We start from the raw sequence: 18,543 nt of genomic DNA on the forward strand, positions 1-18,543 counted from the left end.
TGAAGCGTACAAGGGCAAAAGGAGATAAATACAGAGTTTGTAATGCTATGTTTTTATTTGTATTTAAAGTCAAATTATTGGAGTTAAATACTGAGTTTTATTTTTAAAGAACAAACTTATAAAGTGTACAAGGCACAAAGCATAAAAATTTATATTTGTAAATAGTAGTTGCCCTTGCTCTTGCATTTCTTTCTTCCAAACGCATAGACTTACGCAAAGGTAATTACTGTTCAGAAAAAATAGTAAGGACAATTTTATTGTCCTTGCCCTTCCATTGCTTGCCTTCCACTAAAGGGTAGAGATGCTCTAAGGGTAACGGCCTACATTTGTTTGGACTTGATTTTACACTATCGGCTCGTGCAATCAAGGCCGTTGATGAACATAGCTCTCAACTGTACTTGGATGGCAGAATAGTTAAGATAATTATTATTGAATGATATATTGTGGTTTTAATCATGATATTATCTTTTGATGGTGAATTATCTTGATACAAGATAGATAAGAAGCAAACTATATCTCAAGCTTTGGGACTCTTATCTGGTTAAACAACAATTGCGTGCAAGTTAAATGTTGGTTAGATAAGAGAACAAAGAGGTACAGATGAGATTGAATGGGTGTTTGACTGATGCCGTGCAAGAGTTGGATGGCATATGCTTTTGCCTTATCATGAAGTCTGTCAAATGATAAGTTTGATGGAAGATGGTCTTTAAAGTATCAGATTATATTGATATTAAAGGTAATTTATTATGCATGCATGGTTGTACCTGGACCAACATGTTGGAAAAAGAGAAGTTTTAGTTGGAATAGGACGCATTCGTTTGGTCAGGCCATGCATGTGGAAAAGATATCTTTATTTCAAGGAAAATTGGGGGATATTGGATGGCTAAGGCGGTTCCACACAATCTAATGGTTCAAAGTCAACGCAGCAGGCAATATTCTACACAGTTAGATAGGTGATTAGACTCTACAAAGTTATCAAGCCGTGTTAAGCAAAATACAACCACTATAAATACAGAGTCACAGACAACATTAAGGCCCTCCAATTCAACACACAAAACTACCCTGTGCAAACTCTCGCTCTACGTGAAACCTCTGAACAACCTTGAGATTTTTTTTTTCGCCAACATACCTTCAGTTCGGATAAATAGCACTGTGAAGGCAACCGGTGACATCTTTAGTTTGGATAAACAACACTATTGCCGTAGAATCAGCCGACCGCGGAGCACCTTCAGTTTGGATAAACAGCACTGCATCGAGGCTGACTGGTTATCTATCCAAGTCTTGGTCAAGAAGGATTTTCGAGTCCTTATTGGCAGAGGTCATCTCATTAGCCTTCTCGGCGAAGTGAGGTGTAACAGGTTACTATATTCGGCACATTGAAAGCCGAATTTGATATTGAACTTCACAGAACTAGCAGCCTTGTCTTCAGGCTCTAGAACCCGAAGGCCGAGACGTGTTCCTTCCTCGACCGCAGTCGCAAGATCAAGAAGTCAGCAGCACGCCTAACGCGATGTCAACACATTTTACTCCTTGGCCGAGCTCGGCCACGAGTTGGCACGTCCCGCACACAATCGAAAGACGTAGTTAGCTTATTAATTACACGACCTGCGCGCCACGTAGGCTTGGTAGTTTTTAGGGTCAACAACATTATATTCGCCATCCCTTGGCATGCACACATGCAATTGTTCCATCTGCTTTGTATATGTCCTTCAAATATAGTTTAGGAAGTCAACTTGTTATACTATTATTATACAACTGGTGAGACGTGGTTCTTTCATAGATGCATCAAATGAATAAAGTGATACGATCTCTTTAGTATTTTGAAGACATTTAACAGAGCCAGATCCCTTCTGGATCTCAAAAATCTGAGCCCAAGGACCAAATAATTCTGACCGTTGAAATTTGATCCAACGGCTTTAATTATTATAACTTTTAAAGAGGCCCTCTGTACTTTTAGAGGGGCCCCCTATTTGTTTTCAAATTTCAATGGTCTGAATCATTTGATCCTTAAACTCAGAATTTTTTGAGTCCAGAAGAGATCCGGGTCCACATTTAAAAGCCTTTTTGTGGACAATTTTTGTTGTGATAAAGAATTTTAAATTATTTTGATTGAGTTGGAGAAAATTTGAAATTTTTGTGTAGAAAACGAGTGCAATATGCAAAACTCTGACTGACCTAATACTCGTTTGTCGACAAAGAACAGTTCATTACTTGTAAGAATCACCTTTGTGGACTAGCTAGGCTGTAAACTTTCTATGGCTAGATTCTAAAAAATGAAGGGGATGATTCGCCGCGCCTACTCCTCTACAAGAAGGGCATTTGGGCACACTAACAGAAAGTTCAAAAATATCAATGGGAAGCACTCAAAAGCATACATGGATTTTTTATTTTTTATATAAGCAATATTCTAAGCATAATGTATCTAAGTTACAAGGAAGAGATTTGATGAACTCTGATGCGAATCATTGCTTTAGCTAATTTGGCTAAATTTAAGTATCTACAAGCATGATTGTTAACATTCTAAAAATTGTATGGTATATATAGAAACTTCAAGTAGATATCAAGCTGGGTACTTTTATAACATGGGCACAGCTCTAAGAGGCTCAGCTTTCTATAAGGTGAGGCCAAGTCCACAAGCAGAGATTTCAACGATTTACAGTGTAAGATGGAAGCAGGAAGCTCTCCAAACCTAATATAAGTGATAACAAGATGAAGCACTTCAACATTGCACCTCACAGCAATTTCAATCCATTCCCTCAACCGCAATCGGAAATCAACATCATAGTCGTCATAAAAAAATCACCAACGAAAACGAAATCATTGTATCTTAAGATGCACCCCACGTTGAATGAAAAACCTTTTCAAAGAATTGAAAACATTTTTGTTCTTTCCACGAGTGGATGTATCCACACCAGAAAAGTCATGAAGATTCAAGTACGGGGTCGATGTATAAAACTCTCTGCATGCTTTGGACACTCAGCCAACCCTAGTAAGGTCTTTGAAGTTGAGGCGAGACATAATTTCATGAGCGATTACTGTGCTTATGAGCTTGATTTTAATCTTGGTGATTGGCCACCATTTTGATTTGAGTTGAGTGTCTTTGATGCGAGTTAACAAAGATGTCATGTTGTTAATTCGGTTTTAGCGTCTTACAAATGGTACCATGAATTCCTTAATGTAGATGTCATACAGTAGGTTTCATGCGGTCTCTTAAGTAGTTCTCAAATCGTTAATGAACTCATGTGTGTTTAGTAATCTAGATGCCATATATTGTTAGCACATATGAGTGTACATATTAATCTAGATGTCATGGATACTATATGAATTAGAGGAACTAGACCGTCAATTTGGATAATTACTTATTAATAATTAACTGTAGGAATTGAGGTGGATTGGTTATGGTAAATCGGATGCTCTAGTGTCTTTCGCAATTGATTTATAATTTGAATTCTTTGTTGTTCTTGTCATTTATTTAAGCTCATTTGATTTTTGTTTACGTTTACAATTTCAAAGTTCTTTCTCAAATCATCAATTTTTCCATTTCAATTCAAGTGCAATACAAATTAAGTTAGATAATTAGAACTATTTCAATCTTAGTTGGAACGATCTTGTGCTTGCCTACTATACTACTTAACGATTTGTACACTTGCGAGCATTAAAATTTGGACTTAATTGGGTTGATTTCGATTAATCTAATTTTGGCAACAAAAGGATTTTGTGAAAATACGATAAACCTCAATAAGTATTAGTGAAATTAGCTCTTAATGAAATATGGATAAAAAAAAAAGGACATGGACAACATCTATCACCAACTTTTTTGTTCACTCAACAAAGTAAAGCCCAAGCCACCAGTCAACTAACTTGTAAGAATCACTTTTATGAAAATACGATAAATCTCAAGGAGTGTTAGTGTAATTAATTTTTAATTATATTTCGATAAAAAGAAAAGGACATGGAGAACATCCATCACCTAACTTTTTTGTTCAAAACTTGAATGTTCAATCTCTCATCACGTAGGAACAAGAATTAGTAGGGAGGGAATTGCAAATAGAGATACTATTGAGGCTTCACTTAACAAATTAAAGGAGCCGTTGAGCGGCCAGTCAACTAACTTGTAAGAATCACTTTTTACAAATACGATAAATCTCAAGGAGTGTGTGTAATTAATCTTTAATCACCGAACTTTTTTGTTCAAAACATGGATGTCCAATCTCTCCTCACGTAGGAGCAATAATTAGGAAGGAGAGAATAGAAGATGGATATACTATAGAGATTCTAAAAATTATATGGTAGAAACTTCACGTAGATATCAAGCTGGGTTCTCCTATAACATGGGCACAACTATGAGAGGCTGAGTTTTCTCTGTAAGGTGAGACCAAACTTCTAATCCACGTTCACGGCCTCTGGTGCAACTCCATCTTCAAGCTTCCAATTATCGAAGCAGTTAATAAGCGAACCCAACATCAAGTTCACCATTCTTACTGCCACAGGACATATTGTCCTCTCACCACCAAACGGAATAAGCTCAAAGTTCTTGCTGGTAACATCAATTTCCGATCCCAAAAACCTCTCTGGCACAAATGAATCTGGGTTGTCCCAAATGCCAGGGTCTCTGCCGATGGCCCCTGCATTGACAAACACTCGTGCACCCTTTGGTACACCCGCATTCTACATCTGTTTCAACTTTTCGGGGAAGTAGTACAGGTGCTGCTAGGTCAACCAGAAGGTATCTTTGATTATTGCTTGTAAGTAAGGGAGTTGACCAATGTCGGATTCTTCAACCGGTTTTCCTTTTCTCATGATCTGCTTCAGCTTTGGACAATTTTTCTGGGTCGCGGAGTAGCTCAGCAATTGCCCATTCCAATGCGGATGACGCTGTATCTGTTCCCACAGTAAATAGATCCTGTAATGAACCAACAAAACAATCACAGTACATACGCTAGCTATTCAATGTTGAAATTTTTTACATCGACGGGTCCAGGGGCTCTACTCTAACGACACCAATACTATTCCCAATTTTACCATATGTCTAATCCATCAAGTATGGGGTTTTACCACAAAAAATCTTGGTATTAGTTAGAGTAAGGTAGTCATATTTAAAGCCACCTTTGTTGACTTCCCCCACTAATGTGGGACTGCAAATATACCCCCTCACGTGTAACCACATTTGGTGGTTCACATGTGGAGATCCACATATCGGCAATTGAAACTCAGCAAACCGGCTCCAATGGAATCTAGACTTATTTTTAATCTTTTTAGGAAGTGTCTCTTAAGAACTCGGAGGCCGGCTCTATGTTAAGAGTCCAAGCTTGTTTCCAAGCCCACACTTCCTAGTGACAAGCCTTTGGCATGCACGGGCCCGTAACAGTGGGCTCTGATACCATGTTGATATTTTTTTTAGATCGACGAGCCTAGGGGGCCTCACTCTAACGACACCAATATTGTCCTCAACTTTACCACACCACCTACCAAATCCGTTAGGTGTGGGGTTTTACCATAAAAGACCTTGGTATTAGTTAGAGTATGGTAATTATAATTAAAGCCACCCTTATTGACTTTTCCCACCGATGTAGGACTGCCAACATTCGAGAATAATTGAGAGCAACAAAATTAGAGAGTAAATATATAGTAGCAACTAACCTGGAACAAATGTTGAGTTTCATCTGTGTCCATATATATCCTGAGAGCAACAAAATTAGAGAGAAAATATATAGCAGCAATTAACCAGGAACAAATGTTGAGTTTCATCCGCGTCCATATATATCCTCAATTTTTCTCTTCACTAATGTTTATTAAGGTATTTAACATATCATTAGTCGTATGATATAATCAAGTTTTTTTCTTGATTCAAACCTTTGCATGACCAAGCGGTCAAAGAGTTCAAACATTCTGGAAGTGACTAGTCAAACGTTGCCTTATCCTCATTGGATCAATCTTCTTAAGCACAGGAAAGAAGTCTGCCAAGTTTGGTTTGCCAGCCTCTTCCATAAATACTCCACGCTAACTATTTGAACTCTCTAGCCCTCTCACTATGTGAGTCCACTAAATCCACAGAGAAGACAGCACGTGATAGAAAATTGAGCGTAGTTTTTGAAAGCAACCCTTCCAATTTCTACCGCCTCGCCTTTTACAAGGCTTACTTTGACATCAGCAACTAGCTCTTGCACTTTTACTGCCTACTTGCCTTGGCTAGCATCGAGAATTAGTGGCGAACAACTGAGAGTTGCATATTTTGCGAAGGTTTCTCCATTTATCTGAAACATGTAGCCAAGGTATCCCATGCTTGCCATACCATGAAGAAGTTGGAGTTCCACTATAAAACCAATTGATAACATGAGGAGTAGCCCAATTACTTAACAGCACACGTAAGGTCTCTCATCTAATCAATGTAGGATTCATTCTCAACAGTTATTTGGCCAAGTTTTAAAGTACATTATGGGTCTGCCAGTATTGTGAAAGCTTGGTTATGGAGAGGGGCGGTTTGTTGCCAATCTCCAAAAGATTGTCAATGAAGGATACTGGCCTTGGTCCAGGGCGGAAGCCTTGTCGGCATTCTTCTTGCAGATGAGTAACGGAAGGGTTGGAATATGATCCAGGTCACCATTAGACATAGTATTACACAACTCAAGAAAGCCATTTCTGTTAGAAACCTAATTGGACTAAACTATCATTTAGTGAAGGACGAAATGTATTTAATTGGTAACAACACAATGTGACATAAGTTGCAAGCATGGAAAAAACTGCTTCCTATTATTAAGGAAATATGGATATCAATCGTGGAGATAACTTACGTCCCACTATTTGATGAAATTTCTGTTAACTGACAAAAACCAACTCTCCATGATAGAGGGAAGTGGGTGAATGTTAATCTATATAAGGACTCCTTGCTCGTACAGAAAAGTTCTACGTTATTGGGTTCTATCACCTTAAGAACATTAAGTCTTTCAATGAGTAGAAGATATCATATTTTTCTTGTTTTGCAATGGTTGCCTCAGGTATCATATTAATATGTGTTAGTAATCTAGGAAACTTGTTAATATTATATACTTCTAGTTTTCCAACATTTGGTATCAGAGCCAAATTAACAAATCCTAGATTTGAATATATATGTGTAACTGCATATGTTTTCAAGCATGTGAATTCTCTGTTTTTTATGAAATGCATGGGATAGTCTTGCCTTGGAAGTTTTTAATGTCATGCAGCGGTGAATGATATGGTGTATATTCTGGCAAAGAACGGTTTAAAGATTCATTGCATGTTCATACTCTTTTCCAAGGGAAAGAATATATAAAATCTGTAAAGTTTCAATGAATCATTCCTTGTATAATCTTGTAATTATCTTGTCAAAAGACTTGATATATCTGCGATAAAAGACGATTGTAATGGTCAGAATGTACATCATGATTTTGAAAGGGTGTTTATATTTAAACATGTTTAAGTGATGTATGATATTAAAACTATATTTAATGTTTTACATTGCTGCCTCAGCAACATCATTTGCACTGAGCCTTTCATCGATCGAGCCTCTCAATAGGGGAAACTTAAAAAGGTGGAAACATGATATTGAGATTTTACTAGGCCTGATGGATCTTGATTTAGCACTGAGAAAGGACGAACCTGCACCACTGACTGACACTTTGACGGCTGAGCAAAGATTGAAGCATGAAATGTGGCAAAAAGCCAACAGGATGTCGCTCATGGTGATGAAAATAACTATGAGTGAGACTGTGAGAGGTGGAATAGCTGCATGTGACAAAGCTAAGGATTTCCTAGATTCAACTGGAGCAAATTTCAAAGAGTCCGAGAAAGTCGAAATGGGTGAATTGATGACGACACTGGCCAGTTTGAAGTTTGATGAGGGCAAAGGTGTAAGGGAGCACATACTGAAGCTTGTTGACACTGCAACAAAATTGAAGAACTTGGAGGTTCCAGCTGATGATGCTTTTGTTGTTCATATGACATTGACTTCCCTACCTTAATCCTTTGATCAACTGAAGATCACTTACAACACACAGAAGGAAAAATGGTCACTGGATGAACTGATTTCCATATGCACTCCGGGGGAAGACAGGCTCAAAATAAACACCAATTTTGGTACTGTGAACTTGGTGCACGCCAACAAGGGGAATATGCCAATGTTTCATTTTGGTAAGGCTTCTAAACTACACTCTTCTCTAGGAACTGCTATAGCTGCTTCTTCCTCTAAAGGACCAAATGATCATAAGGAATTATGGACAACACAAGGTGCTATTTTTGCAAAAATACTGGACACATAAGAAGGGAATGTGATAAACTCAAGAACTGGAAAATTAAGAAAGGTATTTTAGTTAAAATTTTTGTTGTTTTGAAACTAATCTTGTTGAAGTCCCTCCAAATACTTGGTGGTTTGACACTGAGTGTTCGGTTCACATCACCAATTCATTGCAGGGTTTCACAAGAGGAGTTACAACTACAAGAAGTGAAGTTTTTCAAGTTTTCGTTGGCAATGGCAATAAAGTAGCTGTGGAAGCAGTAGGCAACCTTAAGTTGGAATTATCTAGTGGTTTTATTTTAGAATTAGTTGATGTTCTCTATGTACCTTCACTTTGAAGGAATTTAGTTTCTGTTTCAAAACTTGTAAAATTTGGTTTAGCTTTCAACGGAGACAATGAGAGTGTCATAATTTACTTGAAAAATAATCCAAAAGATGTTCTTGGAGTTTCTTTCCTGGTTAATAATTTGTGGCAATTGTTGTGTTCAGTGATGAATGATTTTGTTGCCTTAATGTTGATTCAATGGGTTCGAGTAAAAGAATGTTTTTAAATGAAAAATCTTCTATGCTTTGGCATAGAAGATTGTGACAAATTTCGAAAATTAGAATGGATCGCTTAGTCAAGGATAATATCCTACCTACCTTAGACTTCTCAGACTTAACAAATTGTATTAAGTGTTTTAAGGGCAACTTAATAATTTCTAAGAACAAAACTCCAACTAGAAGTCTAAAGTTGTTGGAGATTATTTATTCAGACGTTTGTGGACCTTTTCCAACCAAAACACTTCGTGGAAATGTGTATTTCATGACTTTTATGAATGATTTTTCGAGATTTTCAGATCTCTATTAATCTCGGATAAGTGAATTGCTTCCTATTATTAAGGAAATATGGATACCAATCGTGGAGATAACTTACGTCCCACTATTTGATGAAACTGCTGTTAACTGACAAAAACCAACTCTCCATGATAGAGGGTTCAATTTTCCATGATAGAGGGAAGTTGATGAATGTTAATCTATATAAGGAATCCATGCTGGTAAAGAAAAGTTCTGCGTTATTGGGTTCTATCACGTCTTTCAACGAGTAGAAGATATCCTTTTTTCTTGTTTTGCTATGGCTACCTCAGGTATCATATTAATATCTGTTAGTAATCTAGGAAAATTGTTAATATTATATACTACTAGTTTTCCAACAATTTCTTCTTCCAATCTGTAAATTTTGCCACAATTGAGAGGACACAAAAACATCTTTTTCACTGGGGATATGTATATATGGATGGGGTACTACTATAAACACCAAATTTGTTTATCATGCTTTACTCACATAATGACGTAGAATGTAAGGTTTAGATGTTACCCAGTACTGACACATCATTTGGTGAATAAATTAGCACGCACATTGTTTTCAGTAAAAAAAAAATCCACTTGTTATACTGTTAATTTAAGCTGGGGTTGTGGCTTGGAGAAAATGAAGCCTATATATCCAAATGAAAAGGAGACCGAGAACACGAATCAAGTTTTTTTTTTTTTTTTTTTTTTTAGCTACCAGTCCTCAATCATGCTGAGGAGCCAGCGGCGGCTTAATATAACTAAGACGAAAAAGTAAGTAAAATATGGAACTCAACAGCCGCCAGGTAGCAATCAAATTCAAAACCCACAGTCATCCAATAAAGTGATGAAAATCTTCAAATCGGTAAGAATTATTAAAATGGATGTGGAACAATAATATCACAAGCATATTATTCTATTTGCGGTTCAGAAAATATATAGTGGAAAGTAGAAATTAAGCTAGGTTCTTATATAAAATTGGCACAACTTTTAGTGGCTGAGCTTTCTGTAAGGTGAGACCAAACTTTTGATCCATGTTCAAGGTATTTGGTGTAACACCATCTTCCAGCTTCCAATCATCAAACGAGTTAATAAGCGAACCCAACATCAAGTTCAACATTCTCATTGCCAATGGCAATCCAGGGCATATTCTCCTCCCACCACCAAACGGAATAAGCTCAAAGTTCCGGCCTAAAACATCAATTTCCGATCCAAAAAACCTCCCCGGCATAAACAAGTTTGCGTTGTCCCAAACATTGGGGTCTCTCCCTATGGCCCATGCATTGACCAGCACTTGTGCACCCTTTGGTACAATGTACCCGCAGATTTCTACGTCAGCTTCGGCTTTTCGGGGAATTAGAAATGGAGCAACTGGGTGTAATCTGAAGGTTTCTTTGATTATGGCTTGTAGGTAAGGGAGTTGAGCAATTTGTGATTCCTCAACTAGCTTTCCTTTGCCGATAATTTGCTTCAGCTCTGCTTGAGCTAGGGAAAGTTTTTCCGGGTTGCGTAATAGCTCAGCCATTGCCCATTCCAATGTGGATGAAGTTGTATCTGTGGCCGCACCAAATAGATCCTAATTGACGAAATGTGTAATTAGTACTTTTTATCCAACAATTGTTATTCACGAGATATGAACTCGTATCCGATTGGAATATTGAATGAAGCTGTGTAATGAACAACAAAATCTACCTATAACATCTCAACTGATTATTTGATCTATCATCTTAGTAAGTTTAGATGGCACAATACACATCATAAACAAGTAAAAGACTAACAATTACAAAATTAATGATCCAAGTATATAACCATCAAAAACGAACATATAACACATATTTTTAAAAATTTTATAGAAGGGCAATTGAACTTAAGACCTCGAGCGTAGAGATAAGCCCAGCTGCCAAGCTATTTCTAATTCAAACAAGGTATCGACAACAATGGAGGTAGAACAGAGTAGAGTAGTGGCAACTAACCAGAAACAGATGCTCAGTTTCATCCATGTCCATATCCTCATTCTTCTCTTCACTGATGTTTATGAGTGTATCCAACATATCATTAGTTATGACATAATCTCGTGATTTTCTTGACTCCAACCTTTGGGTGATCATGCGGTGAATGAGATCGATCATCTTCTGGAAGTGATTGGCCAAACGACGCCGTATCCCCATGGGATCAATCTTCTTAAGCACAGGAAAATAGTCAGCCAAGTTTGGCTTCCCAGCCTCTTCCATAATACCCCAAACCAACTCCTTAAACTCTCTAGCTGTCTCGCTCTTCGGGTCTGCCAAGTCCACAGAGAAGACGGTACGCGACATCAAGTTGAGCGTAGTTTTGAAAGCGGCCCTTCCAATATCAACAGTGTTGCCTTTCACAACGCCTTCATTGACCTCGGATATGAGCTCCTGCACTTTTGCGTGACGGTTAGTTTGGTTGGCGTCAAGAACTTTGTTGGCGAACAGTTGCGAGTTGCATATTTTGCGGAGGTTTCTCCACGCGTCTGAAACGGGTAGCCAAGGCATGCCGTACTTGGCGTGGTCACGGGCTTGGACTGCATCGGGGATGGTTCGGTTGCAAAAGAAGTGGTCATGGGTTCGGAGGACCTCTTTAGCCACGGTCGACGAGGAAACTACAACCGTGGTTACTTGTCCGAGATGTAATGTGAAAATGGGACCATAGCGTTGTGAAAGGTTAGTGAGAGAGAGATGGGGCTCGTTCCCAAGTTCCAAGAGATTTCCAATGAAGGGAAATGGTTTTGGTCCAGGTGGAAGCCTAGTGGGAATCTTTCTTCCTGCAAATGAATAATAGATAGCATGGACTGAGATCCAGACGACCATAAGAGATAATAGCATGCAACTCAACAAGTCCATCTGATCTTACTCTTTCTTTCTTCTCCTAAGCCTTTATCTTTGGCATGATTGTTGGGGAAAATCAATATATATCCTCGGATAACATCCTTAGTGTATGATATGGCCTTATTATATAAATTTCATTATGTTAATCCTTCAATTTCTTGATCTTTATTTGAAAAGATCATTTCTATAAATAATAAAATAATAAATAAATAAATAAAATCGTTTCCTTATATATCAAATAATAGACTTTTCTTGTAAATATCTTAGTAGTTACTAGTTAGTATTCACACCGTCAATTTATTTTAAGATAGCGTGCTATCTACACACTCGTCTTTATCTCCACAAGTTCCTATTAATTTATGACAGCCAGATTAAATGAATTGAAGAAGATCAATGAACAAAAATTAACAATAATTAACAATGATTTGTAAGAGATAATAAGAAGTGTGTGAATAACACTACCTTTTGTTCTACACATTTGGAAGCATAAAATCTTCGACTCAATTGATTTTTTGTGAGAATAATTTTCAAATAAAAATAGAGAAATAAACAGTTTTAGATATTTCGATTTCAAAATTTGTACGATGAAGATAGGTTTGTGCATTTCTTGCATGCAAAAAAAAATAAAAATTTAGTTTTCCAAAAATGCAGTTTGATACACCAAATGGCATAATATAAGTAATTAGATATTGAAAAAAAATTAACCATTTATATAAGAACACTTTGTGTACTGAGCCAGACACTTTGAAAAGTTTTTCCTCATTTTTTAGTCTATCAGGAATACACCCTATATAATTGGATTTGGATGCCGTCCGGATCCAATTTGTGGGGATCCTAGGGATCCTTAGGATTCCCACATCTTAATCGTTTATCGTATATCGTACGGTTATGAATTATTTAAATTTTATTGTTTAAAATTAGACATAAATAGTATATAATAAAAATTGATCGCACGATGTACGATGAATGATCGTGATGAGAGGATCCCTAAAATCCCCACAAAAGGGATCGATGGAGGATCCTCATCCTATATAATAACCTAGGAGTGGGTGCACTACGAACCAACGTATCTGCCCCGTCATGCAATTAAGGGCCTACGTTATTTCGTCATCGCACACGCATGCACGGGTGTAATAGCTCCATCTACTTGCATACAGCCTTCAAGATATAGATTGGGAAGTCAACTTGTACTCATCAAGTAAATAAAGCCATACGATCTCTCTAGTATTTTGAAGACATTAAAAAGCAATTATTGTGAACAGAGGAATGTTGTTTTGTTTTTTGTTTTTTTTCGGAGAACTAGGAATGTTGTTTTGTTTTGTTATTATAAAGAGGATGTATCTTGAATTTCACTTGATACGTTTGTTGAAAAAGAGCAGTTCATTACTTGTAAGAATCGCTTTTGTGAACTAGGCTTTAAACTCCAGTTGGTGTTCTAGGGCTAGATTCTTAAAACCAACTCCACTAATTGTAAGTGGTATTAAGCAATTAGTAACTATTGTCTTCGTGAATAATGATTGCTCGAGGACATTTGCACTCCGTTGTAGGGATTTTTAGATTCAAAATATAGATTGTTTTAAGAAGTGAGTCTATTTATCAAATTACATGTTTTCATATATACTCATTTTATATTTTCTAAAAATATTAAAAAGAACTATTTTTGAAAGGAAATAAAATAAATATTATTTTTGAAAGGAAACAAATTAAATAAACATTATTTCTAGAACTACATCTAAATAACACATTATTTTTTAAACTGAACTAGAATAACACATTATTTCGAGAACTACTGCAAAGTGACGCAAACATTTTTGGAATTACTGCAAAATAACCTACATTATTTCTAGAACTACAACAAAATAGTTTTAAATAATATTTTGAAAATGATAACAAAAAAAAAAGCTTTGAATAGGATAATAAGAGGGCCCTTAGAAATTTTGGAATTATTATTACTATCTTGTCAAAATTTTCAAATTTTTATTCAAAAAACCTAACAGAAAGTAAAACTTTTGAATTATTATTTGGCCAAGGGCCGCGCTACGGTTGCAAAAGAGTTGGTCATGGGTTCGGAGGACATCTTTGGCGACGGTTGACAAAGAAATTACCACGGTTGTTATTCGGCCGAGTTGCAAAAACTTAATGGGGCCATAGCGTTGTGAAAGCTTATAGTGAGAGTGAGATGGGTTTTTGCCAAGCTCTAGAGATTGCCGATGAAGGAAAGTCGGTTTGGTCCAGGTGGAAGCCTTTTGGTATTTGATGATCTTCTTCAAAGTGAATAATAGAGGATTTGGATTTCATCCCGATTAAAGAAAGTGCTCTTAAGATTAGTGAGAGTGAGAAGTGCTCTTAAGATTGTTTATCCCAATTAAAGAAAGTTGAGATTTCACTGTGAATTCAATAATAATACATGAGAAGTAATTCAACTTACTTATAAACTCGTACAAGGTTTCTCCTCCTATTAATGTGGGATTTATTCTCAACATTTTTCTTACGTGTAGCGACTTTTCAAGCCTAACACTTGGATGAAACAACGGGATGACGTGAAACACATGTGGCCATAGGCTTTCACACATGGAACAACCGGCTACGATACTATGAAGAAGGTTGAAGTTTCACCATAAAAACAATTAGCGATATAGAAAGTAGCCTAACTTACTAGTAACTCCATGCAAAATCCCTCCGCCTATCATATGAAATTCATTCTCTATATAAGTATTAAACGAAAGGAAAGGTAAAAGTATTAAACGAGGTTTAGGAGTTCAGTTTACTTCTAATTCTTATCTTCGTTGCACATCCACTAACCACTATTTCACTTATATAGGTAAAGACTAGCAAAATACTTTTTTATGGACACAAAAATTAAAATTCCAACTTCAATCTACGTTTATTTTAACTGTGAAATGAGAGAGACTTCTATCCGTGCCAAAAAATTAATGACTTTTTTTTATAAAAGAAAAACAAATGAGACGAGAAGAACTGAAGATATGTCAATTTTCTCACATTACAATCCAATGCTTTAACATTATTAGGGTATTCGGTCAATTTAAATCTTTCGTTGGGTTAAACATTTGGAAAGTTTCTCACATTACAATGTAATGTTTAACATCATTAGGATATTCAATCAATTTGCATATTTCATTGGTTTAAACATTTGGTGCACCACTCAATTTATTTGACATCTCACATTCGATCAATTTACATATATCAGTACTCAAATTGTTTTCGTTGGGTTTAAACATTTGGTGCAGAACTTAATCTTGATGGTATGAAGACAGTTTGGAAAAAATGAAATTTTCAAATTATTATTTATTTATTTATTTTCAAAATTGGATAATTATTATTTAGACAAGGGCCGCGCGCGCGCGCAAGCCCTCACAGGAACAAATTATTACGTAGGTTCTACCACTGGGGCTGACCTTAGGTGAGCACCCCTCCCAAAGGGCAATGGAGGTCACTAACCTTTTCTAATCGCCCACAGACACCATCAAGATAAGCATGTTCCATTATTCCACACCTCTCAATTATATATCCTCACTTCAACCTGCCTCCTCTTACTCTTCTCCAACGTGGGACATATTAGTTCACCAAAAAAACCAAAAAAATGTGGGACATGTTATCCCACTACATATACAAAACATCTCATTTTAATACAATGTTTCCATAATATCAATCTCCAATCAGTTATAGATACTACAAAATCTCATTTTAATACACTTTAACAAAATGTTGATTAATTATAGAAACTACAAAATCTTCAATCAGTTGACAACGACTTTTAGAGGCTGAGACATCTGTAAGGTGATGTACACAAAGCATCATGACCACGGAATTATTTCCTCCAGCAACGAAATTACCCGTGATGCTAACATTGCTTCCTTGTTTCTGGAAAAAAAAATCAACGAAATTAAAACTATTCTCAAGTATCCAAGGTTTAGAGAAGCATAGAACAGAACCAAAAACTCTGACATGTTACTCAAAATACTGCACGGCATAGATACAGACCATTCAATACATTCCAAGTGATAAACGGAGAATCAACATCTAATAATTAAAAACAAATCATGAAAGCCAATGCATCATTCTCTACACCCATGACGCAAGGAAATATCAACACATTGTAGACAATTATTTATACACTTCACCCTCTCCCAGATGCTTTTTTTATTATTGAAGATTCCGCATTTTGATGCTTAATAGACCTCTGAAGTTTTCAGTACAAAATGAATCAAAATATTGTCAAATAAACTAGTTATTGCATTCGATTCTTTTAAAATTATTAAACAACTATACCTGTTATTGTTGACAGCAAGATTGAAGAGAGCCATGGCTCCACTTTCCTGAGCCAAACAACCCGCTTCACGCAAAGCTGAGCTCAGAAAATGTAGAAGTGCTTCAACAAATCCATTAGCACCCATATACATCCTGGCCTCCTCATCCTCCTTCAGCAAGAGCCTTATTTGCTCCACTACCTCGCACCTCTTCCTGAAGTCTTCCTCTTCATTCAAGGTGGTTAAAAGATCCTGATAACTTTCGAAAACATCAAGCTCAGACTCTTCCTCTAATGGAGACACATCTTTGTTTCATTTCCAACGTCCCCCTTTATAGTATGGCTCTCCTCTAAAGGAACCACCTTGACACCCTTCACCTTGCAAGAGCCAACACTACCCATAGATTTTGAATCAGTGGACTCCGACTCAAATGCAAGCCTCCAATAGTTGAGGTCAAGAGACTCTGGGGGACCATCAGGAACACTAATTCTATTCTGTTCACACCAACTAGCAATTAAAAGAACCCTGAATAGTGGGAGAACAAGGAGCAGAACCTTGTGAATCATTGTCATCTGAGATTTCACTTCTGAACAGCTTGGAGTATTTTCGCATAAGGTGTAATAAATAAGCCACAATTGATTCTTTCCGCTTATCTTCCTCAGCACGGGCTCTTTGGATGACTTTCTTTAAAGCTCTTCTCTCAGTAAGAGCTGCCCTGGAAGAGGTAATACCAAGTTTGATAGCAGCCTGATGAAAAGATTCCAGCTCATTATTGTCATTACAATTGTCGAACTTTTTCCCTTGCTGGAGTAGTGCAATTATTTCATCGCCAACTTTCTTCTCTAAGGGATCAAGTGAGAGCACAGTACCCTCAAGTTCACTAACAATCTCTTCAATCTGAAACAAGATCAACAATATACTGTGTTTAGAACACATTTAAGTGATGTACACAGAGCATCATGACCACGGAATGCTAGCATCACAAGTTAATTCAAAAACTTCAAATGCAATTACCACCAACCAGGAAAAGAAACGGCAAAAGGGCCTTAAAGAATAATTACCTGACAACCAATAGATTGTGGAACGATGTCTTCAACACGCCTAAGACTATCCGTGAAAGCACATCTTGCCTTCTCAACAACATTTGTTATAAAGAAAACTAATGAAAATGGCTTGAAAATCTTGAGTTTTAACGAAAATGACAGTAAGTGAATAGTACCATAATTGACTTTTTAGAGTAAAAATATGGTTTTTTGTTAAAATGAAAAGTACTGGGAAAACTAATGAAAATGGCTTGAAAACCGAAAGTTTTTCGTTAAAACTCATTTCTATATATCCTTCAAGATATAGCTTGGGAAGTCAACTTGTTATACTATTTCTTTCATAGCCACATCAAGTAAATAAACTGATACGATCTCTTTAGTATTTTGAAGACATTGAAAAGCGATTATTGTGAAAAAATGAGTGTTGCTTTGTTTTGTTATGATAAAGAGGATATATTTTAAATTATCTTTGATTCAATGAATTTAGCGTGCAATATGCAAAACTCTACCCACTGATACATTCGTTGACGAAGAACAGTTCATTACTTGTAAGAATCGCTTTTGTGGACTAGGCTTTAAACTCCAGTTGGTGTTGTAGGGCTAGATTATTAAGAGCAACTCCACCTTTGACGATAATTGTACGGGCTATTAAGTAATTAGTAACTATTGTCTTAGTGAATAGTGATAGCTCGAGGACATTTCCACTCTGTTGTAGGGGTTTTTAGATCTAAGTCCAATAACATAGATTGTTTTTAGGAGTGAGTCCACTTATCAAATTACATGTTTTCATTGCTTTTATACTCATTTTATATTTTCTAAAAATATTAAAAAGAACTATTTCTGAAAATGAATAAAATAAACATTATTTTTGAAAGGAAACAAATCAAATAAACATTATTTTTAGAACTACAACAAAATAACACAATATTTATAAAACTAAACCAAAATAACACACATTATTTCTAGAACTACTGCAAAGTGACGCAAACATTTTTGGAATTACTGCAAAATAACTTACATTATTTCTGGAACTATAGCAAAATAACTCACATTACTTCTGAAAGAGAACAAAGCAAACTTTATTTTTGAAATTACAGCAAAACAACCAACAATATTTCTGAAACTGAACCAAAATAACCCACACTTTTTATAGAACTACAATAGTGATTGTACCAGCATTCAGTTTAAGATATGAACACGGTTCAGTTTAAAAAATAGGCACGGTTCGATTCTAGAAATAATGATTTAGTATGTGTACTTTAAAGATGAATGATTGTAGTGCCATAACGCATCATAATTTC

At 36.3% G+C, this 18,543-nt stretch overlaps 1 protein-coding gene and 3 pseudogenes across 1 annotated transcript; all 4 read right to left on the reverse strand.

Moving 5' to 3' along the window:
• Positions 1-2,413: 2,413 nt before the first annotated feature.
• On the reverse strand, positions 2,414-9,499 carry LOC125471561 (annotated as a pseudogene).
• A 420-nt stretch (positions 9,500-9,919) lies between these two features.
• Positions 9,920-12,041, reverse strand: LOC103961494 (geraniol 8-hydroxylase-like). Its single transcript, XM_048572118.1, has 2 exons — positions 11,053-12,041; positions 9,920-10,655 (listed from the first exon to the last, which is right to left on the reverse strand). The coding sequence occupies exons 1-2, from the start codon at positions 11,944-11,946 to the stop codon at positions 10,035-10,037; spliced, it is 1,515 nt and encodes a 504-aa protein (XP_048428075.1). The 5' UTR covers positions 11,947-12,041; the 3' UTR covers positions 9,920-10,034.
• Positions 12,042-15,277: 3,236 nt separating this feature from the next.
• On the reverse strand, positions 15,278-15,428 carry LOC125471689 (annotated as a pseudogene).
• A 92-nt stretch (positions 15,429-15,520) lies between these two features.
• On the reverse strand, positions 15,521-18,032 carry LOC125471396 (annotated as a pseudogene).
• Between the last annotated feature and the right edge of the window lie 511 nt (positions 18,033-18,543).

Source organism: the organism of the source record quoted next, unplaced genomic scaffold, assembly GCF_019419815.1.
Source record: "Pyrus x bretschneideri cultivar Hongxiangsu unplaced genomic scaffold, Pyrus_bretschneideri_v1 Contig6, whole genome shotgun sequence".
In the NCBI taxonomy this organism is placed as follows: Eukaryota; Viridiplantae; Streptophyta; class Magnoliopsida; order Rosales; family Rosaceae; genus Pyrus; species Pyrus x bretschneideri.

Excerpts from the sequence above, each read along its gene's own strand:
- LOC103961494 (XM_048572118.1), bottom strand. The coding sequence starts at position 11,946 with ATGGACTTGTTGAGTTGCATGCTATTATCTCTTATGGTCGTCTGGATC. Across the intron at positions 10,656-11,052 it reads AAACTGAGCATCTGTTTCTG|GATCTATTTGGTGCGGCCAC; the intron begins GTTAGTTGCCAC and ends TTCGTCAATTAG.